Source organism: Mobula birostris, chromosome 26 (assembly GCF_030028105.1).
Source record: "Mobula birostris isolate sMobBir1 chromosome 26, sMobBir1.hap1, whole genome shotgun sequence".
In the NCBI taxonomy this organism is placed as follows: Eukaryota; Metazoa; Chordata; class Chondrichthyes; order Myliobatiformes; family Myliobatidae; genus Mobula; species Mobula birostris.
The window spans coordinates 31,106,234-31,133,019 of record NC_092395.1 but is presented as its reverse complement, the minus strand read 5'-3'; the positions used below and the strand labels follow the sequence as shown (position 1 = coordinate 31,133,019).

The 26,786-nt window shown below is 41.9% G+C and overlaps 1 protein-coding gene across 5 annotated transcripts in view; it reads left to right on the top strand.

Annotated features, from left to right (window-relative positions):
• The window catches only part of sppl2 (signal peptide peptidase-like 2), a 46,374-nt gene that overhangs the window by 2,716 nt on the left and 16,872 nt on the right, over window positions 1–26,786 (top strand). For all 5 annotated transcript variants that reach the window (XR_011883237.1, XM_072244234.1, XM_072244233.1 and 2 more), the window contains exons 3-9: window positions 1,432–1,614; window positions 6,048–6,137; window positions 8,018–8,157; window positions 10,571–10,710; window positions 11,323–11,419; window positions 11,540–11,650; window positions 15,113–15,194. Coding sequence is in view for 4 of the 5 variants with exons in the window: in XM_072244234.1 (XP_072100335.1) it covers window positions 1,432–1,614; window positions 6,048–6,137; window positions 8,018–8,157; window positions 10,571–10,710; window positions 11,323–11,419; window positions 11,540–11,650; window positions 15,113–15,194 (843 nt within the window). In the remaining variant the exon portion in view is untranslated. The remainder of the gene's footprint in view (window positions 1–1,431; window positions 1,615–6,047; window positions 6,138–8,017; window positions 8,158–10,570; window positions 10,711–11,322; window positions 11,420–11,539; window positions 11,651–15,112; window positions 15,195–26,786) is intronic.

Sequence of the window (26,786 nt, the reverse complement as noted above, 5' to 3'; positions counted from 1 at the left end):
TCCACATCTTTGGCATATCGAAAAACGGCTGGTCATGAGGCCCTGAGAGTGGGTCCCATTCCCGCAAAGAACCGAAGTCAGCGTGTAACTCCAGGTCAGGGTCTTCAAAAGAATCCCGAAAAGCAAAGAAAAAGATATTAAAGATAGAAATAGAGCTGTTTCCGAAGATGCAAGCAAAGGAATCGCTGTTAGGTGCCATCATCCTGAGCTCCACCCTCTGTACCATTCTATAAACAACTTTGTTAGTTAACTGGAGTAAAGATAAACTATGTAAGCATGTGATTTTAAGCTTATTCGATAAATACTGATCTGTGCAAACGTGGAAGTTCCAAGTTCTGCATCAGCTTTCTTTGAGAGTCTCTTTGTTTGTTTTCACCAAGAATGTGAAATAGATAGCTGTCTGAAAGGCTTTGTAGAATACTGTATTACCGAGATTGATCATAGGGATCTTCATTGTTGTACAACGTGTTGATGTTCACTTTCTATGCTGATGTACAAAAGATGACCAGTTAGCAAAATTACCATACTGTATTTGATACTTGGGGAGACACGCTCTTTGTTCTAGTGGAAAACTCTGTGTTTTAAAAAGAAACAATTGTCTCAATTTTTTCCTACACAGCACACAATGAGAGATTGTTTATATATAATTTACTTTTATTGTTGTAATATTTTAATATGAATATTTATTTAAAAATGTACAATTCTAGAAGTAGTCATAGAGTTTAAAAGCAATCTGCGGGAGAAACTCAGCATTTGATTACTCTGTGTGTGTGTGTGTGTGTGTGTGTGTACGCACGCGCATGTGTGTTTGTGGGAGGGTGGAGGAATCATTGATATTTTGGTTCAGACCCTGCATCGGGACAGCTCTAGTCATAAAGTTGAGCAGCAAATAAATGGGCCTTTCAGACAGTTTCCCTAAATCAGTACCAATCTCACTTATCCGTATTCGGTCCATATCCTTCTATGCTGTGCCAATTCAATTGTTGCCTAGAAGTCTCTTTAAGTGTAATGATTGTACAGTATCTGATTGTGCCACTGGCAGTGAGTAACAGATATCAACCAATCTCAACATAATTAAAACAATCTTCCCCTCATTTCCCTTTTAAGTCTTGTTTCTCTTTAAAACTATTCCTTCTTGATATCTCTACCTTGGGAGGGAGATACTATTTACTCTGTGCCTCTTATAATTTTATATTTCTCTGTCAGGTCAACCTCAATCTCCTTTCTACAAAGAAAATAAGCCCATTTTATCCATTCTCTTTCCATTACTAAAACCCTCCAATCTAGGCAACATGTGAATCTCCTTGCCACTTTCCAATAAGGCAAAGTGGTTTATTTTCATTGGAAGCAGTTTTGATTTACTGTAAGGGACTTTTGAAAATATTTTCTGCAATTTGTTTAACCTGCATCTAAAATTGTGATCTTTTTCAGTCTCTCTTGCAGGTTCAAGACTTGACATCTTCTGTGCTGTGCTCACCTTCAGATGTGCCCCTACATGGATTTAACAACAGAATTCCTATGGTGATGCGTGGAAACTGTACTTTCTATGATAAAGTGCGACTTGCACAAATCAATGGAGCCAAGGGATTGCTCATTGTCAGTAGAGAGAGCCTGGTAAGGAAACCTAGAGAATAATATTGACCAGTTTAGCTGAAAGTGCTTTTAGTAACTTTATGCCACTCTGACACCTGCTAATCTGGAGACTATGTCACGATAAAAGTTCACAAAAAAGAACATGAACCCTATGTCCTTCATTCTGCTTCCACGCCTCCTTTTAGCAGTGGTATATCTGTTGCTACTTAATTTCTCGAGGCAACATTACAGGCAAGCTTAGGCTGATGACAGGTTTCTGTTCCAAACTCAGCCTGAATTAAAGTTTCAGCTGCCGTGAGAGGTTTTTTTTTGTGGTGTGGGGGTTTGAGAGTTGATGTTCTTGTGCTTTTGCTATTTTGCTCTGTGCAGGGGAGGGGGACTTGGGGGTCGATGTTCTTATTACATTTTTGTGCGGGGCAAAAAGGTTTGAGGGTGGATGTTCTTGTTGAGTTTTTGTTAGTTTTTGTGGTGAGAGTGGAGTTTGGGTGCCAATGTCGTTGCAGTTTTGTGCTGGGAGGGTGGTTTGGGGGGGTCAATGTGCTTGCTGAGGTTTTGTTAGTTTTTTTGAGGGGAGGGTGGGTTTGGGGGCTGATGTTTTTGTAGCATTTTTGTGCGGGGAGGGGGTTGATGATCATGTTGCCATTCTTTTGTTTGTGAAGGGAGCTAGGTGTGCTGTTTCTCCTTGAATTTACTTCCATAGTTTTTCTTTGTTTCATGGCTATCTGGAGGAGAAGAATCTCAGAGTTGAATATTGCATATGTACTTGGATAATAAATGAACCTTTGAGAGTTAGTAAAATATTCCTCTTTTCAGTAGGCTATTTCAAGATGACCAATTTAACTTTTTTTCAGAATAAGGATCAGCTTTATTATCACCGGCATCTGTCGTGAAATTTGTTAACTTAGCAGTAGCAGTTCAATGCAATGCATAATATAGACGAACGAATAAATCAATAAATTGCAGTATATATATATTGAATAGATTAAAAATCGTGCAAAAACAGAAATACTGTAATATGTTTTTTAAAGAAGTGAGGGTTCACGGGTTCAATGTCCATTTAGGAATCAGATGGCAGAGGGGAAGAAGCTGTTTCTGAATCACTGAGTGTGTTCCTTCAGGCTTCTGTATCTCCTTTCTGATGGTAACAATGAGAAAAGGGCATGCCCTGGGTGTTGGGGGTCCTTAATAATGGACGCTACCTTTCTGAGACACCGCTCCTTGAAGATGTCCTAGTACCCAAGACAGAGCCGATTAAATTTACGATCCTCTGCAGCTTCTTTCGGTCCTGTGCAGTAGCCCCCCCCCCCCCCCCCATACCAGGCAGTGATGCAGCCTGTCGGAATGCTCTCCACGGTACATCTATAGAAGTTTTGAGTGTTTTTATTTTTACATAGCTTGTAGAAACTTTTACAAGTTATTGTTTTGTTTAGATAGTCCAAGCCTAACTATCATCAATGATGTCCTGTAGATTTCTGATGAAAAATAAAGGGGACACGTAGAGCTGATGTGCTTCATTATTTATGCCTAATGCTTGTAGTTACACATAGGTGTTTGCCTCATTCAATATTTAAAGGAGATTTAACTGCATTATCCATATTGTGATGCAGGCAGTGTTTCCCTAGAAGGGACCCTCCACTCCCGCCTTGAAAATAGTAAAAGATTCTGCTTCCACCATTCTTTGTGAAAGCATTCCAAAGACTTTCTATGACCCTTTGAGAGTCTAAAAAAAAATCACCTCACTTTTAATTTACTGAACCACACAACCCCCTCCCCCCTTATTTTTAAAAGATGACTCCTAGTTTTAGGTTCTGCACAAGAGGTAACATCCTCCCCTTGGTAATTCCATTGAGACCCCCCAGTTCTTGTATCTCACTCAAATTCCTTCTCATTCCTCTAAATTACAGTCAAGACAAGCGCAATATTCAAACCTTATAAATAGTCTTTATTCATAACCATTCCAGATATCAATTGAGTAAACTTTCCCTGAACTGCTTCCAACTTATCCTTCCTTAAATATGACTAATACTGTACATGGTACTTCAGTAAAGACAACGAAAATAAGAGTGGGAGTAGGCCATTCAGGTCTCAGGTCTGTCCCATCATGCAGCATGACCATAACTGTTCCTCCCTCAGATTCAGTTGTAGAAAATGCATCAAGAACATTATTGAGGTTCAGGGGATCAATGAACAGGAACCCCACGGTGTGCTTCCTGTCAAGCATGATATGTCCTTGCCTCTACATTCTGAAGGTACCATTGGAAGGAAGAGCTCTGGTTTATTGTAACGCCAATATTAAAGTTGATACAATGAATTCGAGCAATACAAAATTATCACTGTGAAGATTTTTAAAAACAAATATGATGTAATTTAAAATTGAGGTGTATGAATCGTGACCTGGAAGCAATATATTGCTTGCTGCTTTGCTTTCCACGTTAACTCCATAGAGCTTTCTGGACACATTTTCAAGATTCAAGATTCAAGATCCAAGTTAATTCATCACGTATACATCAAAGTATATAGTGAACTGTGTCACTTGTGTTATCAATACACCCAAGGGTGTGCTGGGGGAGCAGCCCGTGATAATTGCTGCACCTTCTGGTGTCAACATAGCATGCCCACAATACTTGGCAGAAACGCACAGAACACAACAAAACAGGGCACAATGAGCAGTAAAATAACGACAGCAAAACAAGCCCTGTTCTTCCCTCTAACTTACACACATACGTAGTCCTCTAAAACCAAGACAGACGACTTCTTCCTACTGGGTTCATTTAAAATTGTTACAAGCCATTTTGTGGAAATTTGTATCCCACTTGCTACCCACTGATGTGTAATTTATTTTTAAATAATATTGGGTGTTAAACATCATCTACATATCTAGATTTTTGGAATCCAGGTCTTACTGGATGAATCCTTGGGTGGGATTCTGCAAATATAGAGTAAAAGCTGTGATACGAAAGGATTCCTGTGGCAATTATGTAAATTTTGCCAAATATTTTATGCATGTCTAAATAACTTATTAAGTTACTTTCAACTGTCATAAAATGGTGTTGACGTTTAACTTTGAAATTGTCTGTGGAAGTGGCTCATCTGAGGCTTCAGTTCTAGACTGTGGACAGCAGGTGCTGCTGTGGAGCTATTTAAAATTTTCCTGGGCCTCGTGACAACTGTTCATTTCCAGTCCTTGGTCTAATTTTATTTTTTTCCTATTCTTGTTTACAATAATTTGTAAATTTGCTTCCTTGTCTTTCTCCAGTGGTTATTCACCATTGTGTTGGGCTTGTACCAGCAATAGTCTTCTGCTTTTTTTTAGTGCTCCTCCACACCCATGAGGTATTCTTTAATTCCCCAGCAAGTTGTGCTGTGCCTCCTGTAACCACACCCACCTCACCTGCTCAGTTCCTGCATTTACATTGTTCTTCCCTCTTTTTATTTCCAAATTTATGTGAAGACCTGTTTTGCAATGCTTTCTCCCACTTCCCCTTTATCAGTAGTCCAAAACCTCAATTCTTCATTCTTAGCTACCTTGTAAATCCACTCTTAATAGCTGTTTGAGAGCTATTAAGACCTCATTTAAAAAAAAAGTGGTTTGTAATTAAAATAATTTTCTATTTATATCTGTTCTAGATTGGAAGTTTGCTATCAGAAATGATTAGATAGGCTAGCTCTTTTTTCACTGGAATGAGGAAGGCTTGAGAGGTGACATGATAGAGGCATATAAAGTTATGAAGGGCAAAGGTTAGATAGGAATGTATGTTTACCATGCTAGGGGCCTCTAAAACTAGAGAGCATAGGTTTAAAATGTGGGGGTGGGGGGTGGGGTTAAAAGACATCTAAGGGACAAAATTTTCATGCAAATAGTAGTTGGTATCTGGAATGAACTACCAGTGGAGGTGGTGGATACAGGAACAGTCATATTAAAAAAAACATCTTTACTGTTACTTGAATGAGCAGTGCAGAAAGGAATATTGAAGGCAAGTGTGATTAGTGTAGATGGCATGCTGGTCATTATGGACTGGCTGGGTTGAAGGGTCTGTCCCTGCTGAACTACTCAATTACTCTGTTCCTTATTTTGATGATGTAGTTGTACATGTTTTGCATAGCTCTGCCTTTATTAATATTCCCAGATTGTGCTTTTTTTTATAGATTTCTCCATCTATTGTTTTAATAACTTCATGAGCAGTGTCATGGAAAATCTACTGGTTATGGAATAAATGCACTGCCTGTTATTCTGCCAACTATTAGATTCCTTGTGGTGAATCCATAGGAAACGTTGGCAAATATTACAAGGCATGTACTGTTTGCACTGACAGCGCCCAAGGCTTTTGCTTTCTCCTCTTACATTTCTTAAAAACTATTAAATAAATGCATAATGGAACAATATGATCATAGATATGTTCGTGTAAACTATAATGTTTGATTGATGTAGAAATTTTGTTCCTTCTACTCTGCAGGTGCCTCCAGGTGGAAATGGGAGTCAGTACGAAGAGATTGATATTCCAGTTGCTCTCCTAAGTTACGATGATATGCTTGATATATCAAAGGTAAGATTTCTCAGGTGTCCATGTTAGAGGGTGTGGTGTTCTGAGAAGTATTTACTGCTGATTAGAGTGGGTCAGCTACTTCATCTTTCACTCATAGGCTGTTCGGCATGTGAGGAAGAAAGTTGAGGAGTATTTGGAATCTAAGAATAGACTGAGATTAACTGGCAAGTACTGTGCATCTAGGGCTCAGGGAAATAATAACTAGATGAACAGCATCCATAGTTTTTTTGCATCAGTCTTCGCAATTAAAGAATCTAATTCACAGTATTTATGATATCATTGGTGCTCCAGTGTTTGATGAGAAGGTTGTCCATGAGCCTCATTTTTCCCTCATTCAGCAGCCATACAAGCCTATAAACAATGATTGGGAACAGGAATCTTGATTCTACCCTCTTGACCAAAGAGTACAAAAGTTTTAGCCCCGCAGCTGAAGGATAGAACCAATCTCTGCCAGCCGTCATCTGCTGTTCTATAGCATGTGCTCATGAGCATTATGGAACAAAATTTGGTAGTGAAGCATTTAAAGAATTATCAGGAAATATAATCAAAAATTTGGCCAACATGGTAGGCTTTATGATGAATTCTGAAAAGAGGAGCGAGTGATAAAGAGATGTCGGGGTTTAGGAATTGAATTCTAGTAGTTAGATCCTTACCAGGTTCAGAACATTGAAAATATAGATTGCATAAAAGACCAGGAAAGGGGTAAGAAGTATCTAAGTTTAAAGCTTACGTTCATGGCATTGGAAATGGTAGTCTTTGTGATGAAGTGGTAGACCACCACTTTCATGAGATGACTAATTACTTCTGTTACTCCCCTCTATTGCAATAACTAACTGGTGCTTGGCATTGCTTTCCTTGATACAGTTAAGAGAGTGAGTGTGTCCAGGAATGTTTTGCATTTTTGCAGTGCCTTGGGTTCATGTGTAGAGAGTTTTGATCAGTTCATGCAGTTAGATAGTATGATGTACATGTTATTCACTTGAAGTGCTGGAAGGTGCATTAAGAACTGTGAGTAAATTGTGGTGTACATTACAACTTTCCCTTGCTCAGCAAGAGGATACTGTCCAGATATGACACCTTCGTCTCTAGGTATTGCTGTCAACTAAAGAGTCTGTTCTGGAGCAGGGCCATCAAGAGATTGTTGGTAGCACTCCCAGTGACAATCAAGAACTTCTTTAAAGAGAACAAGACCCTTGGAGGATCCTGTTGAACACTGAAGTTTTGATAGATTATTCTGGTTGATTTACTGAATTAAAGGGTGTGGTGTTTGAAAGTATTTACGGCTAGTCAGAGTGGGTCAATTACTGCAACTTTTACTCATAGGTTGATAACCTATGAATGAAAGCTGAGAAATCCATTTTCTTACAATTATTGAGTTCTGAAGCAAGATGGTGTACTTAATGTAGATGAAGCAGTGATTAAAGGGCATGCTTGGAAATATTGCTCTGCTGCAGTACTGTCAATTCATCCAAATTATTGCAGTACTGTTTTGCATTTGAACTCTATGCTTACTGGTATTGATACGTTTTGAATTTGTAGGCTTTCTGATTGGACAAGAGCTACTTATTATAGCAAAGGGCTAAATCAGAATAGCAGAAAAATTAGTGTCGACAGCTTTTGTTTCATGTAGAGGATTAAAAATTGCATCAAGCTTTATATGCCAATACTCAAAATTCCAGCGTGTCAACCTTAGATGTGTGAAAATGCCCTTTATAATGACTGCTATTGTAGCTGCTGGAAGATGCAGAAGCAGAAGAGGAATACATGTTTACTACTAAAAAGTTCAGCATGTCAATTTTTTTCAATTCTCCATGGTCAGTAGTATCTGATACCAATCAGTGAACTGTGAGCTTAAACGAACTGTTTTCTTTCCCTAACAGACATTTGGAAAATCAGTCAAAGTGGCGATGTATGCCCCAAAGGAACCGTTCCTGGATTATAACATGGTGGTTATCTTTGTTATGGCAGTTGGTACAGTAGCTATTGGTGGCTATTGGGCAGGAAGCAAAGATGTAAAAAAGTAAGTGATCATGGTATGTGAAAATAACCAATCGTTTTGGAGTAAGACATTGCATTGGTAGATGTGGGTACTCTGCTAGTCAGCTTGTCTGAATTTGCCAGAATAATGTTTACATTATGTTTAAATATAATTTTAGAACATTATTTGCATTAGTGTAATTCTATTCTCCTGTCCGCTGTTGCCTATATGATGCTGCAATCTACCTGTAATAAATTCTTGAGGTTGGTAATGTTGGGTACTTAAAAACATAGAATCACACAGCATGGGAGAAGACCCACTGTGTCCACGACAGCATCCAAATTCTATTTCCAAGCACTTGGCCCATCAGCTTCAAGTGCTCATCTAAATATTTATGGATATTGAAATTCTCACTTATCATCATATCCTCTTCAAGCCATATGTTCCAGATTTCAACCTTACTTTGAGTTAAAGAATTCTTTCTCAAATCCCCTCTAAATCTTCAACCCTTTCCTTTAAACCTCTGTCTTCTGGTTCTAGACAGCTGTACTAAAGGAAAAATATCCTATGTATCTCCCTTATAATTTTAAATTCCTCATTCAGGTCTTCACTCACCTGTGCCACTTCAAGGAAAACAAACCAGCCTGTCCATTCTCTCCTCTTGGCTGAAAAACTTCATTTCTGACAACATCCTTATAAATTTCTTCAGCACTTTTCTTTAGTGCAATCTCATGTTTCCTGTAGTGTGGTGGCTTCAAATGCACACGGTACTCCAGCTGTGACCTGGCCTATGTTTTAATAATGCCATAAGACGTAGGAACAGAATTAATCCATTTGGCCCATCGAGTTTGCTTCACCATGGCTGATTTATTATGCCTCTCAGCCGGATTTTCCTGTTCCTGCCTTCTCCCCGTAACCTTTGACACCTTTACTAATCATAAATCTTTCAACTTCCGCTTTAAATATACCCAAAGACTTTGACTCTACAGCCATCTGTAGCAATGAATTCTACCTATTCACCACCTCTCGCTAAAGAAATTCCTCTTCATCACTGTTTTAAAGGGACGCCTTATAAACTGATCCTAGACTGAAACATCCTCTCCACGTCTATTCTATCTAGGATTTTCAATATTTGATAGGTTTCAGTGAGATCCCCCTCATTTTTCTAAGCTCCAGTGAGTACAGGTCCAGGGGCAGGACCATAACCTCCTTGCTCTTATATTCATTGTGCTTGCTAATGAAAGCAAGTGTCACATATGCTTTCTTAACTATCTTACCTACCTGAACTGCTAATTTTAGAGTTCCTTAGACATGCCCCCAAGGTCTACCTGTTCCTCAGTGCATCCTGTGGTCCTATCATTCATTTTAATATCCTAGTTTAATTAGTCCTCCCAAAATGCATCACCTCATATTTTAAGGGTTATGTTCCATATGCCATTTCTCTGTCCTTCTGACCAACTTATTGGCATAATTCTGTAGCTGAAGACTAGTCTCCTCATCATTAATATTATCATCAAATTGTGTGTCATGTGTGAACTTACTACTTGTATGTCATACATCTGCATTCAGATCATTAATGGGTAGTTAAACATCAAAGGTCGCAACATTTATCCCTACTGCACATCACTCGTCGTAAGCTTCAACTATCAACCTCTGTCTCCTGTCAACAAGAGACAGTTGGAAATAATTTGCTAAATTGCCCTAGATTATGTGTGACCTTGCTGAAGTTCAGGTAGACTTCATCAACTTTGCTATTCTCACTGGAATTCTTAATCACCTTCTTAAAAAAAATTCAAACCAATTAGTCATCACATCAGTATGTTCTTCCACCAAATTGCACTTGACATTGCTTTTGAGTTCATTATTGGAATTTTCACGGGATTTGGAGGTGTCATTGGAAATGAGACGCAACTCCACTTGAAGTAGAATTTCTTGGTCCAAAGTTGCTCACATAAACGATTGGAAAGGTAGAGTAAAAGTTTCTTTATTCTCCCAATAATATTGTCCGTCCTAGAAGGTTTTTCATACAGTGTCAGTGTGGTTTACTCTACTTCTAAATGTAAAACAAGTCCAAGTCTTTTGTTGTGGCCAGTGCTGTAGAAGCTGGATCATGATACTAAAATCAGTGTTTGACAGCAGAGAGAGACTTCAACCTTTCAGGATTTGTTTGATTTAAATCAGTGCATCATGGGTGAAGGTTTAATATCTAATCTCACTGCATCACTTGTCTTCCTTATATAACCTATTGTCATATAAAATCAAAGTGACAATAATACTTACTTGAACAGAATAATTTCAGATTTTTACTTCACTTAACCCATTGCTTTTTGGTCTTTTGGGCAGTGTGTTAACTTATGGAAATCATACTGTTTTGTCATATTTATATCTTCAGGCTGTATGTAAGCCCTGATGTGATAAATGTAGGTGAACTGTGCCTATTTTATAATTCTTCAAGGCGCTACATGAAGCAAAAGCATGATGGAGCAGACAAACAAGATGATGAAACTATTGATGTGACACCAATTATGATCTGTATTTTCGTGGTTATGTGCTGCTCAATGCTGGTACTCCTTTACTACTTTTACGATGAGCTAGGTACGTAACCCCTTACTGAATTTCTAGGTGCCTAGAAGGTTGGATGTTGCACAATAAAATGACATTGCAGATAGAGGTTCTGACAGGTACAGTCCAAAGGAAGAACTTGTACAAAGACAGATGGAGAGACTAGAAAGAATATATGAAATAAATCATTCAGCAGGAGGTTTGTTCTGTTCTGTTCTTAACTCCATCTGTTGCATTCTGTGTTCTACTTTGTCCTAAGTTCATTAATCTTAGTCAAATAGAAGAAAAATAAGAAAAGAGTAGTAGCTGTGTCTTGAATTGATGGATCCAGCTATTATGTGTATTGTGAACATCAGCAAGTTCTACATTGGGCTTGGGTGGGAGTCCTTGACAGTTATCTGGTTACAATTCACTATCTAAACTTAAATGTAGAATATGTGAGGTGACAAAAAGGTAATTGGTCTCAGTAGCAATAAATGTCTTTTTTTTCAGCAGATAGAAAAAAGCAAAAAAAAATGGACATGGGGGAAGTTTAGGTTTAAAATAGATGGCATCATTTCCAAGTGTTGCAGGGAGGAACGTTTTGGAAACTACTTTGATATTTCTGTTAAGTATTTCTCACAGTGTCTCTTTCTTCAAAACCAGTGTACATAATTATAGGAATTTTCTGCCTTGCCTCTTCCATTGGACTTTATAGCTGCCTGGCCCCATTTGTTCAGAAAATTCCTTCCTGTAAATGCAGGTATGATACAATGTAAAATTTGTTCCTTTTGAAATCAATAAAACTATACCATTTCTGACTTTAGCATTCACACCTTGACCTTGTAGTGTTAATGTGTCTTTTCTCTCTATTTTCAATCAGGACTCCAGACCTACCTCATTGTCATAAACGACCCCAAGTACGGATGTTGTTTCTGGGTGTGTTTTGTGTCTCAATTAGTTATGTTTGGGCAGTATTCAGAAATGAAGACAAGTAAGTTGTTCTTTACCTCACAACTTATGGGTGGAACCACTCACCTTCTATATTATGTTCATTCCAACGCACTGGGGAAATCAAACATAAGTTAGGTGATTTGGCCAGAAGCCTGTTCTACTTGTGATGACCTTGAACTACCCTTTGCTTTCCCTCTACCTTTACATATGCCTGTTTGTGTGTATCAGTAATACTTGCTGCAAGTTCAAAGGAGAACACCTTTCTCCTAGACTCCAGTGTTAAAGATAAATGTTTCTTGAATTATGATTTTTCAGTATTACACCATTGGTTACTGGATTAATTGTAGACTTGTGCAGTTTGCTTCTCATATAGGTTGGCATAGCAGAAACACAAGGGAGAGGTTGTTAATGCAAAATAATAGGTTACAGAAGGTATATGGATGAATGGGATCTGTTGTATTGAATGATATTCTGTGTCATAATGATATATGGAAAATATATGACTAAACCTCTTGTGGAATGTGGCTTTGATTTACAAAGTTACTATGAAAAGTAACACACCATTTACAGTAATATATTGAAATAAAATTCCCACAATACATTTCATCTGTCTTTCTCAATTTACAAAATTTCACTTAGCAAAATTTTTCCATGATTATTTCATTTTCGTTCATCCAGGAATAGCTGTAATTCCACACTGAAACTACAGTCTCTGTTTTCCTAAAACCAGGGAATGCTGGTGATTCAGAGCAAGTGGTGATTTGGTATCCTTCCTTGGAGTGAAAGTTCTTTGTCTGAACACTGCTGGTGTTGGCTTGCTTTTTTTTAGATTATTCAATTATTTGCCTTTTCTTATTTTGCTGATTCCCACCTCTTCCCATGATAACGTAGCAGTTATAGCTCTAGGTGTTCTGCAGTTCAGAGTTCAATTCTGGCACTGTTCTTCAAGGAGTCTCTGTACGTCCTCCCAGTGGAATGCGTGGGTTTTCTCTGGGTCCTCTGCTTTCCTCCCACAATCCAAAGACATACTGGGTATGTGTAAACTGTCCCGTGATTAGGTTAGGGTTAATCAGGTTTGTCGGTAGTTGCTGGGGTGGTTGGATCGGAAGGTCAAAAGGGCCTACTTTGCACTGTATCACTAAATTTAAAAAATTAAAACTTTCATCTGAATTTTAAATCTCCCAATATTCTGAGTGAATGTTATCACTCCCATCCCTATCGTCCACTAAATCTTTTTAAGCATTGATGTTCTGAGGTATGCTTAGTTTCTTTTCCTCACTCGTTTTGTTCTCATCTGCTTTGAGTGCCGATAAATTTTCATTTTCTCCGTTTGTGTTCAGTGAAAGGCTCTTCTCAAAGCATTAATTTCTCTACTTCCCACACAATTACTGACTGACTTTTTGTTTCTCCTTGTTTCACATTTCTAATATTTGCTTTTTGTTACATGTTGACTATTGTGATTATTATTAACGTATAATTTTCTGGCCTTAAAATTACCTAGAGTCATAGAAAAGTACAACACAAAAACAGGCCTTCGGCTCATCTAGTCCGTGCTGAACTACTTGAACTGCCGTAGACCTGCACTAGGACCCATAGTCTCCGTACCCCTATCATTCATGTATCTATCAAAACTTTGAAATCGAGCTTGCATGCACTACTTGTGTTAGCAGCTTGTTCCACACCCTCACGACCCTCTGAGTGAAGAAGTTTCCCTTAAACTTTTCACTTTTCATCTTTCACCCTTAACTCATGACATCTGGTGATAGTCCCACCCAACCGCAGTGGAAAAAGCCTGCTTGAATTTACACTATCTGTCCCCCTCATAATTTTGTATACCTCTATCAAATCTCCTCTCAATCTTCTATGTTCCAAGGAATAATGTCCTAACCTATTCAATCTTTCCTTATAATTCAGGTCATCCAGACCCAGCAACATTTCTCCGTACTCTTTCAACCTTATTTACATCTTTCCTGTAGGTAGGTGACCCAAACTGCACACAGTACTCCGAATTGGGCCTCACCAATGTCTTATACAACTTCAACAAATGCATCATCTTGCACTTGTCTGCAGGAAGTTCCATCTGCCATTTCTCAGCCCATTTTTCCAGCAGGTCCAGGTCCCACTGCAAGCCATGATAGTCTTTCTCACTGTCCACTACAGCTTCAATTTTGGTGAATTCACAAATCTGCTGATCCAGTTAACCACATTATCATCAATAATGAACCCAACACCGAACCCTGCGACACTCCACTAGTCATGCCTCTACTACTGCTCTCTGGCTTCTCCCACAAAGCCAATGTCCAATCCAATTTATGACCTTAATGTAGATATTTTTTTCTAATCTCAGTTGATTATGTCAGAGTGCATTTTCCATTAGTAGACTAGAGCTATTTAACCTGTATAGGTATAAAGAAATATTATGTAGTTGTATATCTTTTAATCACTTCATGTAACTGTATATTCACGTTGTGATTATGCACTAACATTGGATCTTGAGATTCAAGGCATATGACATGCTTGTCTGTACTTAGTTAAGGCATTATGTTCAAGAGTTAAGAAGTTATGTTGCAGCTTTACAGAACTGTAGTTAAGTCATATTTAGGAGTATTGTATTTAATTCTGGTCACCTTATTGTAAGAGGGATTTGGAGAGTTTGGAGAGAGTTTAGAAGATTTTTATCTGGATGCTGCCTGGATTAGTGGGCATGTGCTACAAGGCGAGTTTGGACAAACATGGATTGTTTTCTCTGAAGTGGCAGAAACTGAGGGAAGATCTGATGGAGATTTATAAGTTTACCAGAGGCTTAGATAGAGTAGACAGCTGGTATCTTTTTCCCCACAGTCGAAATGCTTATTTAGGCTGAGAGGGGTAAGTTCAAAGGACGTGTGAGGCAAGTTATTTTCACAAAATGGTGGATGCCTGGGATTTGATACCAGAGACTGTGGTCCATGCAAATATAATAGAGGCATTCAAGAGGCTCTTCGATAGGCAATTAAATCTGCAGAGAATGGAGAGATATGGACATTGTGTAGTCAGGAGGGATTAATTTAGTTAAGCATTTCATTGCTGGTTTAATTAATTTGCGCAGCTTTGTGGATCAGAGGGTCTGTTCCCGTGCTGTACTGTTCTATGTTCTGTTTGCAATATAATTTATTCAAAAATTCAGTCTCTAATTTTTGGACTAATATTCAGAGTACCATAGTCTCTGCCCAAGCTGTAACCTTGTAACGGTACTATCTTTAGGCCAGAGATTGCAAACGCACAGATTGATAGTTCACACTTCATAGTTTAACTTTATTCAATGAGTAAAAAGCTGAGTAACTTACTTCCTTTAAAATTACTGAAGGCTTGCCATGGTATCTTTTTACATGCATGTCTCAAGTGGTACAGAGAACAAAATTAATGAGAAAATTTTAAAAATTCCATTAGTTAAGTTGTCAGTATATGCAGTAACTTATATAGACCTTGAGTTTTGAGACACTGAATAGATTCTATTTTGCAGGTGGGCATGGGTTTTGCAAGATACTCTAGGAATTGCCTTTTGCCTTTACATGTTGAAAACAATCAGACTGCCAACCTTCAAGGTACAGTTCCATACTTGTATTGTATGAAAACTAACTAATTGTTATGTAATGTCTCTGATTAATTTTTAATTCCACTTCTGTTGTTCGGTATGCTAGATTTGTACATTAGTCATTCATTGTATTTTGCAGAGTAAATTACAGCACATCAATGTAGCATTGATTCCTCGTTGAAATTAATTCCAGTGGTGAAAAGTTCACATTTTATTTCAGATTTTTCACCTTACTTAAACTTTTGGGCCATTAACCATTGCACGTATACTCTCAACAGATCTTTACCAATTGATTTTATTCCCCCCTCTCCCACAAGCTTCAACATCTAAACACATCTATGTTGCATAAGAGTTTTGATTGTAAACTGAGATCAGTTTCAGTATTGAGGTAGTTGGCTGCTCCAACCTCCATAGTTTAAACTTTATACATTGCTGAGTAGAGGTTCTGCAGACGCTAAAAATCCAGTGTAATGCACTCAAAATGCAGGAGGAATGTAACAAGTCAGGCAGCATCTATGGAGAGGAGTAAACAGTTGACCTTTTGGGCTGAGACCCTTGATGAAGAGTCTTAACCCAAAATCTTGATTGTTTATTCCTCTCCATAGAAATTGTCTGGCCTGCTGACTTCTTCCAGCATTTTGTGTGTGCTACCCCAAGCCTAGGGAGTTTAAATGAAAACCTAAGTTATTGTATGTCCTAGATCTCATCTTGTACTAAGAGAGGAAAGCTGATTATCAGCTAGGAAAAGTTGCTGCTTTCAGTGAAGCCAACTTTCTTTTTACAGAACAAGTGCAAGAGTGAGATTGAAGGAGCTCTGTCATTTTTGTCGTGTGTAAATTCCTCTATGTTTATGTGATCTGGTTGATAGTCCTCAGTGACCAGTGCTGCAGTGGATATATTGGATGTGAGATTGGTGAGAATAGGAGCAGCTATTTTGTTTCTATAATTCATATATTTGAAGTATAGTCAGTAGTTGGGATCTCTGAAACAGACAGTTAAGTTAATATTAAACTGTTTTCTATTAGCAGAAATTTCTATTTTATACTACTAGGTGGCGCCAGCTACAGATTTATAGACACATGCTATCCTGGCAAAGTGGACAAATACAAACATTTCCACTTCCAGGTTACATAGGGTTGCTTGGTTGGTGTGCCTCACCAAACCTGGCCAAGTACTAAAGACCTGTGCTGATCAACTGACTGGAGCGTTCACTGAGATCTTTAACCTCTCACTTCAGCAGTCTGAAATATCCACCGGCTTCAAGCAGACTTCACTTGCATTGATGCTAAGAAGAACGTGGTAACCTACCTCAGTGACTATTGTCCAGTAGCACGTACTGTTGCAAGAAAAAGTTTGTGAACCCTTTGCAATTTCCTGGTTTTTTGCATTAATTACTCATAAAATGTGGTCTGATCTTCATCTAAGTCACAATAGTAGATAAACACAATCTGCCTAAACTAGTAACACACAAACAATTGTACTTTCCATGCCTTTATTGAATACACTGTTTAATCATTCACAGTCCAGGCTGGAAAAAGTATATGAACCCTTGTATTGTAACTGGTAGAAACTCCTTTAGCAGCAATAATCTTCACCAAATGTTTTCAGTAGCTGCTGATCAGACTCACACAAAGAAAAGGAACAATTTTAGACCACTCCTCCTTACAAAACTGTTTCAGTTCATCAATATTTCTGGGATACTTTGCATGAACCTTGCAATTAGTTGCATGAACAGCCTTCTACAGGTCATGCTGTAGAATCTCAGTTGGGTTAAGGTGTGGACTCAGACTTTCCTCAATGGTGTCCTTCCATGAACAGCATTCTTGTTGTGTTTTTCTTATAGTGGGCATATAAATAGGGACTTTAGCAAGTTCTAGAGATTTCTGCAGGTCTTTTGCTGTTACCCTTGGGTTCTTTTTCTCCTCCATCAGCATTGTATGTTGTGCTGTTGGTGTGATCTTCACAGGATGCCCACTCCTAGGGACAGTAGCAACAGTACTGTATTTCCTCCATTTGTAGACAATTTCTCTTTCTGCGGTCTGTAGAAATGCTTTTGTAGCCTTTTCCAGCTTCATGTCTCTACAATTCTTCTAAGGTCCTCTGAAAGTTGTTTAGATAAAGGCATGATAAACAGATCTTTCTTGAGAAGAGCAGGCTCTGTCAGTAACCTGACTTCGTGTGTTTTTCTTACAGGACAGGGCACCCCTACAACCCACACCTCCAATCTCATCTCATTGATTGGAACACCTGACTCCAAATAGCTTTTGTAGAAGGCATTAACCCAGAGGTTCACGTATTTTTTTGTACCTAGACTGTGATTGTTTAAATAGTGTACTTAGTATTGACGAGAAGTACAATTGTTTGTGTGTTATTAGTTTAAGCAGATTGTGTTTGTCTATTATTATGAAGATCAGAACACATTTTATGAGTAATTAATGCAGAAAATCAGGTAACTGCAAAGGGTTCATAAACGTTTTCTTACAACTGTACGTCCACAGTGTTGAAGTGCTTTCAGAGGCTGGTGATGAAACATATCAAATCCTGCCTGTGAGGCAACTTGGATCTGCTCCAATTTGCCTACGAGCACGAGTGCACAGTAGATGCCATCTCATTGGCTCCGCGCTCAACCCTGGAACATCTGGACAGTAAAGGTGCATATATCAGGATGCTCTTTATCAACTACAGTTCGGTATTCCAAACCACCATCCCCTCAAAACTAATCAATAAGCTTCAAGACCATGGCCTCAATACCTCTTTGTGCAACTGGATCCTTGACTTCCTCACTTACAGACTGCAGTCAGGTTGGATTGGCAACAACATCTCCTGCACAATCTCCAACAGCACAGGTGCACCAAAGGTCTGTGTGCTTAGACCTCTGTTCTATTCACTTTACATTTATGAATGTGTGGCTAAGCACAACTCCAATGCCACAATCAATTTTGCTGATGACACCACTGTCATAGGCCGAATCAAAGATAGTGATGAATAAGTATATAGGAAGGAATTGAAGGTCTGGCTGAGTGGTGCCATGTCAACAATCTCTTACTCAATGTTAGCAAGGTCAAGGAACTGATTATTGACTTCAGGAGGAGGAAACTAGAGGTCCATGAACCAGTCCTCATCGGAGGATCAACTTTAAATTCCTTGGCGTTGTGGCGACCCACTTCCCAGCGTACACGAACCGGCTCACAAAACAGCGCACGCCGGCAGAGAGGCCGGCCCCAAAAAGGACGCCAGGCCATCTTCACCAGCAGGGGGAGAAACCTGCGCGGGAAGGGTCTGCGAATATGCATTCCCCACAGCAGTCCCGCCCGGGGAGGGCGGGAACGGGAAGGCTTTAAAGCAGGCCGCGAAGTTTGAATAAATCTCTTTTATTGCAACTCCAACTCACTGACTACGTGTCGTTATCCTAGCGCTGTGTGTAGCACACTGCTACAGTTGGTGACCCCGACGGCCCAAACGATACTTGGACCAGAGATGACCGAGGCCGCATCTGTTCATGCAGTTTCGTTAAAACTGCCAAGCTTCTGGACGCTGCGACCCCACTTATGTTTCGAACAAGCAGAAGCCCAATTCCACATTCGGCAGATAACCTCCGATTCCACTCGTTACTACTACGTGGTGAGCTCCCTCGACCGGGAGACAGCTGCACAAGTTGAGGAGTTTATACAGTCGCCCCCGGAGGACGGCAAATTCACAGCATTCAAAGCCCTGCTCATAAGGACTTTAGGACTCTCACGGCACGAGCGAGCTGCCCGCTGACTGCACCTGGATGGTTTGGGAGTCAGGCCACTGTCGGCATTAATGAATGAAATGCTGGCCCTGGCTGAAGGACACAAACCCTGCCTCATGTTTGAGCAGGCGTTCCTAGAGCAACTGCCTGAGGACATACGCCTGCTGCTGTCCGACACAGATTTCAGCGACCCCCGGGAGGTGGCGGCCCGGGCAGATGTGCTGTGGAATGCCAGGAAGGAGAGAGGGGTGTCTGTCGCACAGATCACCAAGCCGCATGCCCAACGACAGACCAGACCAGGCCCGGCAGCAGAGCCTACAAAACCCGGCGACGGGAGTGAGGAGCCCAACGAACAATGGTGCTTCTACTACCAGCAGTGGGGCATAGAGGCCCGCCGCTGCAGACCGCCCTGCAAATTCCCAGGAAACGCCAGGGCCAGCCGCTGCTGATGGCTATGGCGGCTGGCCATCAGGACAGCCTCCTGTATGTCTGAGACAAGCAGTCGGGACGCCGCTTTTTGGTGGACACCGTAGCGGAGATCAGCGTCTTACCTCCAACGAGTTACGACACCTGCAACAGAGAACCGGGACCCACCCTGAGGGCCGCTAATGGCAGCACAATACGAACCTACGGCACCCGCATGGTGCGACTACAGTTCAGCTCCAGCCAGTTCACATGGGACTTCACACTGGCCGCCGTGGCCCAACCACTCCTGGGCGTGGATTTTCTGCGAGCTCACAGCCTGCTGGTCAACCTGCAAGGGAAGCGACTAGTCCACGCCAAGACTTTTCAACCGTTCTCCCTGGGTGAAGCCAAGTTGCCAGCCCCACATCTGGACTCCATCACGCTGTCCAACGACAAATTCACCAGGGTCCTGGTGGATCTCCCATCAGTTCTGACACCGCAGTTCACGGCAGCCATGCCCAGACACGGAGTACAGCACCACATCCCGACCCAGGGACCACCCCTCCACGCCCGTGTTCAAAGGCTCCCCCAGACAAGCTCCGACTGGCGAAGGAGGAGTTCAAGAAGATGGAGGAATTAAGGATCATACGATGGTCCGACAGCCCATGGGCCTCCCCCCTGCACATGGTGCCCAAAGCAGCGGGGGGCTGGAGACCATGCGGTGACTACCGCAGACTGAACGAGGCTACAACGCCAGACCGCTACCCTGTGCCACACATTCAAGACTTTGCAGCAAACCTACACGGCGCAAGGATCTTTTCCAAGGTAGACCTCATCCGGGGATACCATCAAATCCCGGTACATCCGGACAACATCCCGAAAACAGCACTCATCACCCCGTTCGGCCTTTTCGAATTCCTCCAAATGCTGTTCAGCCTAAAGAATGCCGCACAGATGTTCCAGCGGCTAATAGACGCAGTGGGACGCGACCTGGACTTTGCATTCATCTATTTGGACGACATCCTCATAGCCAGTAGTAGTGTCAGGAGCATCTGTTCCACCTCCGTCAACTCTACGCCCGACTGAGCGAATTCGGCCTTACAATCAACCCGGCCAGATGCCAGTTTGGACTCGACACCATCGACTTCCTAGGCCATGGTGAAGGATTGCTAAAGACGGGGCAAACCCTGTGCCCGCCAAGGTAGACGCGGTCCGCCACTTCCCCCAACCCAACACAACAAAGGCCTGCAAGAATTTGTGGGTATGGTGAATTTCTATCACCGTTTCCTCCTCTCAGCAGCCCGAATCATGTGCCCCCTGTTCACGCTGATGTCGGGTAAGGGCAAGGACATTACCTGGGATGAAGAGGCCGCGGCCGCTTTTGTTAAAACCAAAGAAGCCTTGGCAAACGCCGCGATGCTAGTGCACCCCAGAACGGACGTTCCTACTGCCCTCATGGTGGACGCATCCAACACAGCGGTCGGTGGAGTGCTGGAACAACTCATCGAGGGTCGCTGGCAACCCCTGGCATTCTTCAGCAAACACCTATGACCACCCGAACTCAAATACAGTGCTTTCGACCGGGAGCTATTGGCACTATACCTGGCAATCCAGCATTTCAGATACTTCTTAGAAGGTAGGACCTTCACCACATTCATGGACCACAAACCGCTTACCTTTGCGTTCACTAAGATGTCCGACCCCTAGTCGTCCCACCAGCAGCGACATCTGTCCTACATCTCTGAGTACATGACGGACATCCGGCAAGTCTTGGGAAAGGACAACGTCGTGGCGGACGCACTATTCAGACCTACCATACAGGCCCTGTCCCAGGGGGTGGACTATGCAGCGCTGGCGGAGGCACAGCAGGCAGGCGATGAGATCCCTAGTTACAGGACTGCAGTCTCCGGTTTGCAGCACCAAGACCTCCCCGTAGGCCCAGGTGAGAGGACCCTACTATGTGACGTAGCTACCGGCCAACCCTGCCCCGTCGTCCCAGCAGCCTGGCGCCGGCGGGTTTTCGAATCCATTCACAACTTAGCGCACCCCTCCATCGGGACAACCATCCAGCTGGTCTCCGACAGGTTGGTTTGGCGTGGACTTCGTCAACACGTCAGTGAATGGGCCAAAACATGCATGCAGTGCTAAACGGCCAAGGTGCAGCAGCACACCAAGGCTCCGACGCAGCAGTTCGAACCCACCCGCTGGAGGTTCGACCACATTCATGTGGATACCTGGGGCCCCTGCCAGTGTCATGAGGAGCGCGGTAGCTCCTAACTATGATAAAGTGGTTCACCAGATGGCCAGAGGCAGTCCCGCTCACCGACACCACCTCCGAATCCTGCGCCCGAGCACTGATCGCAACCTGGGTAGCACGTTTCGGGGTACCAGCCCACATTACCTCCGACGGGGCGCCCAGTTCACCTCCAGCCTGTGGTCAGCTATGGCCAACCTTTTAGAACATAGCTACACCACACAACTGCCTGCCACCCACAGTCGAACGGACTAGTGGAGCGTTTCCACCGTCACCTGAAATCGGCTCTCATGGCCCGCCTGGAGGGGCCTAACTGGGTGGACGAGCTTCCCTGGGTCCTGCTCGGAATCCGCACGGTGCCCAAGGGGGATCTGCACACCTCGCCGGCCGAGTTGGTGTACAGCGTACCCCTGGTAGGCTCGGGAGAGTTCATACCAGCCCCAAGGGGGCAAGAGGAAGAACCGGCAGCAGTCCTGGACAGACTACATGAGAGGCTCGGTAACCTGGCCCCCATACCCACTTCACAGCCCGACCTGCGTACCCAAAGACCTGCAGAACTGTAAGTTTCTTTTTGTACGGCGGGGCGGACACCGGGCACCGCTACAGTGGCCGTATGAGGGGCCGTTTAAGGTGATCAGGAACAACGGGTCCACGTTCGTGCTGGACATTGGGGGGAGAGAGGTGGTTTTCACGGTGGACTGACTCAAACCGGCCCATGTGGACTTGGCGCAGCCGGTCCAGGCTCAGGCACCGCGGCGCAGGGGCAGACCTCCCAAACAGAGGCCGATCCAGACTGTGGACATTGGGGGATGTATCGCCGGTTCTGGGGGTGGGGGTGGGGTGTTATGTGGAGACCCACTTTCCAGGGCATGCAAATTGGCTCAGAAAACGGCACGCGCCGGCAGAGAGGCCAGCCCCAAAAAGGGCGCCAGGCCATCTTCACCAGCAGGGGGAAAATCCCACGCGCGGAAAGGGTCTGCGAATATGCATTCCCTACAGCAGTCCTGCCCGGGGAGGGCAGGAACGGGAAGGCTTTAAAGGAGGCCGCGAAGTTTGAATAAATCTTTTTTATCACAACTCCAACTCACCGACTACGCACCGTTATCCTAGCGCTGTGTGTAGCACACTGCTACAGCGTTATCATTTCATAGGACCTTTCCTGGACCCGGCATGTAAGTGAATTATGAAGAAAGAACGTCAGCACATCTACTTCCTTAGAAGTTTGCGAAGATTCGGTATGACATCTATAACTTTGACAAACTTCTATAGGTGTGTGGTGAAGATCTTATTGACTGGCTGCATCGCCAGCTGGTATGGAAATACCAATGCCCTTGAATGGAAAATCCTACAGAAAGTTGTGAATATGGCCCAATCCATCACGAGTAAAGCCCTCCCCACCGTTGAGCACATCTACATGAAGCCTGGTCGTAGGACAGCAGTATAAATCATCAGGGGACCCCCACCTCCTGGATAATGCTCTCTTCTCACTGTTGCCATCAGGAAGAATGTATCGGAGCCTTGCACCCACACCACCAGTTCAGGAACAGTTATTATCCCTGAACCATCAGGCTCTTGAACCAGAGGGGATAACTGCACTCAACTTCCACTTGCCTCACCATTGAAATGTTTCCACAATCTAAGGACTCAATTTCAAGGATTCTTCAAGTCATATTCTTGCTATTTATTGCTTATTTATTTATTTTTTTTTTCTATTTGTATTTGCATAGTTAGTTGTCTTTTGTGCACTGGTTGTACGTCCAGGTTGGCGCAGTATTTTGTTGACTCTATTGTGGTTATTATTCTGTTATGAGTTTATTGAGTATGCCCACAAGAAAATGAATCTCAGTGTTGATATGGTGACATATATGTACTTTGATAATAAATTTACCTTGAATTTTGATAATATAGAGACTTCCAAGTCTGTATCCTAATCATTGTTATTGGCCTCTCGGTAACAGTAGCAGATAATTTATCCCCCTTGGGGCTATCCTGGATGATGGTTAGCCTCGATAAAGTAATAATGATAGCTTTGTCATGGCTTTTGATGTAATGCTGCTCCAGCATTTTGTTGGTTGGACAGATTAGTAAAGAGCTGTAAATCCATTATCTGTGTATCATTGCTGGAAGATGTTGTTCAGGTTGAGCACTAAGCTGGTTTGCTTATGCTAAGCTACCTTTGCAACCTGAGCAACATATTTGTAATTGTATTTTTTGGACATGGTCAATGTAATACTTTAATCAATTATTCTTCTGGTTCATTGCTTGAACTTTGGCATGATAAGTACCATGTATTAAGATATTTATTGTGTAATGACTCAGATCAGTTAATGAATGCCTTTTGTTACTCGATCATTATCTATTTCTGGCTCATGTTGGCTCAAAATTCAGAAAGCACAAGCTTTTTTTATGTATTCATTTTTTTGGATACTTATCACAGTTGGTTAACTAAGTGGGGAAAACTTAAGACTCATTGAGTGCTATAGCACAGAAACAGACCCTTCAGCTCAACTGGTCCAAGCTGACCTCAGCATCCTCCCTGCTATCCCAGTTGCCCACATTTGGCCCATAACCCTTGAAGTCCCTCTCCTCCATATACTTGTCCAGATGCCTCTTAAATGCTGTAGCTGAATCCACCTTGATCACTTCCTGTGGCAGCACATTTCAGGTACTCACTACCTTCTGTGTCAAGACGATATCTCAAGCCTAAAACATCTCCACTCTTACCTTGCATCTGTGCCCTCTACTTTGGGTTCCCCACCACTGGGAAGAGAATATGACCATCCATCTTATTCTATACCCTCCTGAATTTTACTAACTTCTATGAAGTTACCCCTCATTCTCCTAAGCTCCAAGGAATAAAGATCCAGTGTAGTCAACCTCTCCCTATTGCTGAGATCCTTTAATTCAGGCCACATCCTCATAAATCTCTTCCCAGCCTGACAATGTCTTTCCTATAATAAGGTGGGCAGAACTGTACATAATACTGAGTGTGGCTTCACCAGTGACATATATAATTGCAATATGATGTCCCTACTCTCAAACTCATTGCCCTGACTGATGAAGGTTAGCATGCTAAACAGCTTCTTTGTCACTCTGTCTACTTGCGTGGCCACTTTCAGCAAACTGTGCTCTTAGATTCCCTGTTGCCTCTGCTCCACAGTAATTGTCAGTGCCATGCCATTTACTATACAATAGTGATGTTACTGGTATCTGGTAGGATAGTGGCACACTCAGATGCAACAGTATCTGTGGGGCCAACCAAAGGTGTTATTGTCTTTTTAAATGTATTTTTTATGATCATAATGCTGGACATTAAGAACTTAAAGTACTGCAGATCTACTCCATCAGTGGGTTGCTCGTTGGTGGAGAAGCTGAAGGAGGTGGACTTGATGCGTGTGGTGTGGCTGCCTGCTTCAGAGGTACGGAGTGGGTGTGTAGTCTAACAGCGAGTGATCGTCTTAGTCACTTTCCTTGTGATCGCAAGACCCAGGTGAACATTGTTAATGTAGGATTCTGTAAGTCCGATTCACTAATTTATTGATGAACGACAGGGAGTTGCACGGCCTTGGTCATTTTGAAGACGAAGCCTCAAGTCGCTGTGTTGTCTGTTTATAGCCGCCCAGGGGGAGGTGTCAGAGTCGGTGCACTCTGACGGAGCGCCAGAGGCAGTGTGTTGTGGTGTGGTGTACATATTAGAGTCAGTGCTGCTCTCCAATTTTCGCTCGCCAGAGGACAAGTTGTCTTCGACTGCATGCTGCTGCAGCATTCATGGACTCAGAGACTTTTTGTGTGTCTGTATTTATTAACGTCTTATATGTGTGATGTGTGCTTTGTGCTGTGTGTGACTGTTGGTACTGTGTTTTGCACCTTGGCGTTGGAAAAACACTGTTTTGCTTGGCTGTATTTATGGGTATTCACATATAGTTGAATGACAAATAAACTTGAACAAATCCTACTCCACACTTGTCCAAATTGAAACTTTAAGATTTGTAACTGCAGACTGCAGCAAATAACCTGACTGTAGCCATTTCTAATAGTTATCTGATTTTAATATATATTCTCATTTTAACATATTCCAATCTCCGTTAATCTAATCCATCTAGAACCCACTGCCTCTGATTTGCATAATTGATTAACTCTTATTATGCTCAATCGAATATAATTGCTAAAGAATCTCCCAGTTTATGAATGGGACATTCAGCCCATCACATTTATACTGATATTCAAGTATGTCATAGAATTGAATTTCACAGTTCTGCATATTCTCCAAATGCTCCCCTCTTCTCAAAACAACTGCCTAATTTCTTTTACAACAACTTACTGTTTCCTGTCAGACAGATGCATGCACAGAAATTTAAATTTGTTCAGTTTGAAAGGGGCATGATTTATACATGTGCTTGCTTTTCCTCCCTATTCCCCCATCAACTTGTGTATCTTGTCACACACGTACCTTTTCTAGTGGAATAATCTTTGTTTCAGTTGCACCTTGTTAGGATTTTGTTCTAACTCTTCATTTTTTTTTGTGCCTATAGTTAATTTGTTTCCTTTGTTATCTCATTTTCTGTGAAAATAATATCCAATTTATTTATTGCAATCCTTTTAAGTCTTAAAGATCTGTATCAAATCAATTTTGCGTTCCAGTTAAAATAACTTTCCCATAATTTTTCATCTTTTATTGTTATAATTGTTCGTACAATGTGGAAGGGTGCCATCAGCACAATGAAGAAGTGTTGTCCGTGAGTAATTCTAGCAGTCCTAGACCTCTGCTTATTTCCCTGTAACTCATTCCCTTGCGCATCCTATCCACTCCAACCTAATCCTCTTGCCACCCACCAGTCATAGACTGCACAGCAAACTCTGTAGAAGACTGGAATCAAATCCAGTTTGCTTTTAAGTCAAGGTAGCAGCAGCACCACCACCCTGGCACTCATAGGATACCTGAAGCATCTGAAATTTCCTCACCCATCCCTCATTCGTGACAATGTCCCATTAAAAATATTGTTCTTTTCATATTTTTAAAATGCTGTTTGCAAAATTTCACTTCTTAGTTATTCTTAAAGCAGCTAGTACAATATTTTCTGTTGTCCAAAATACAGGTTCATTAATGAGCACAGGTTTACAGTGCTGTTATTAAAGGAAACATCATCAAGCTGTTTGCTTTCTGAATTTGTGACCTTAACTTCATGTGGCACTGAATGTCTAGTTCTGAA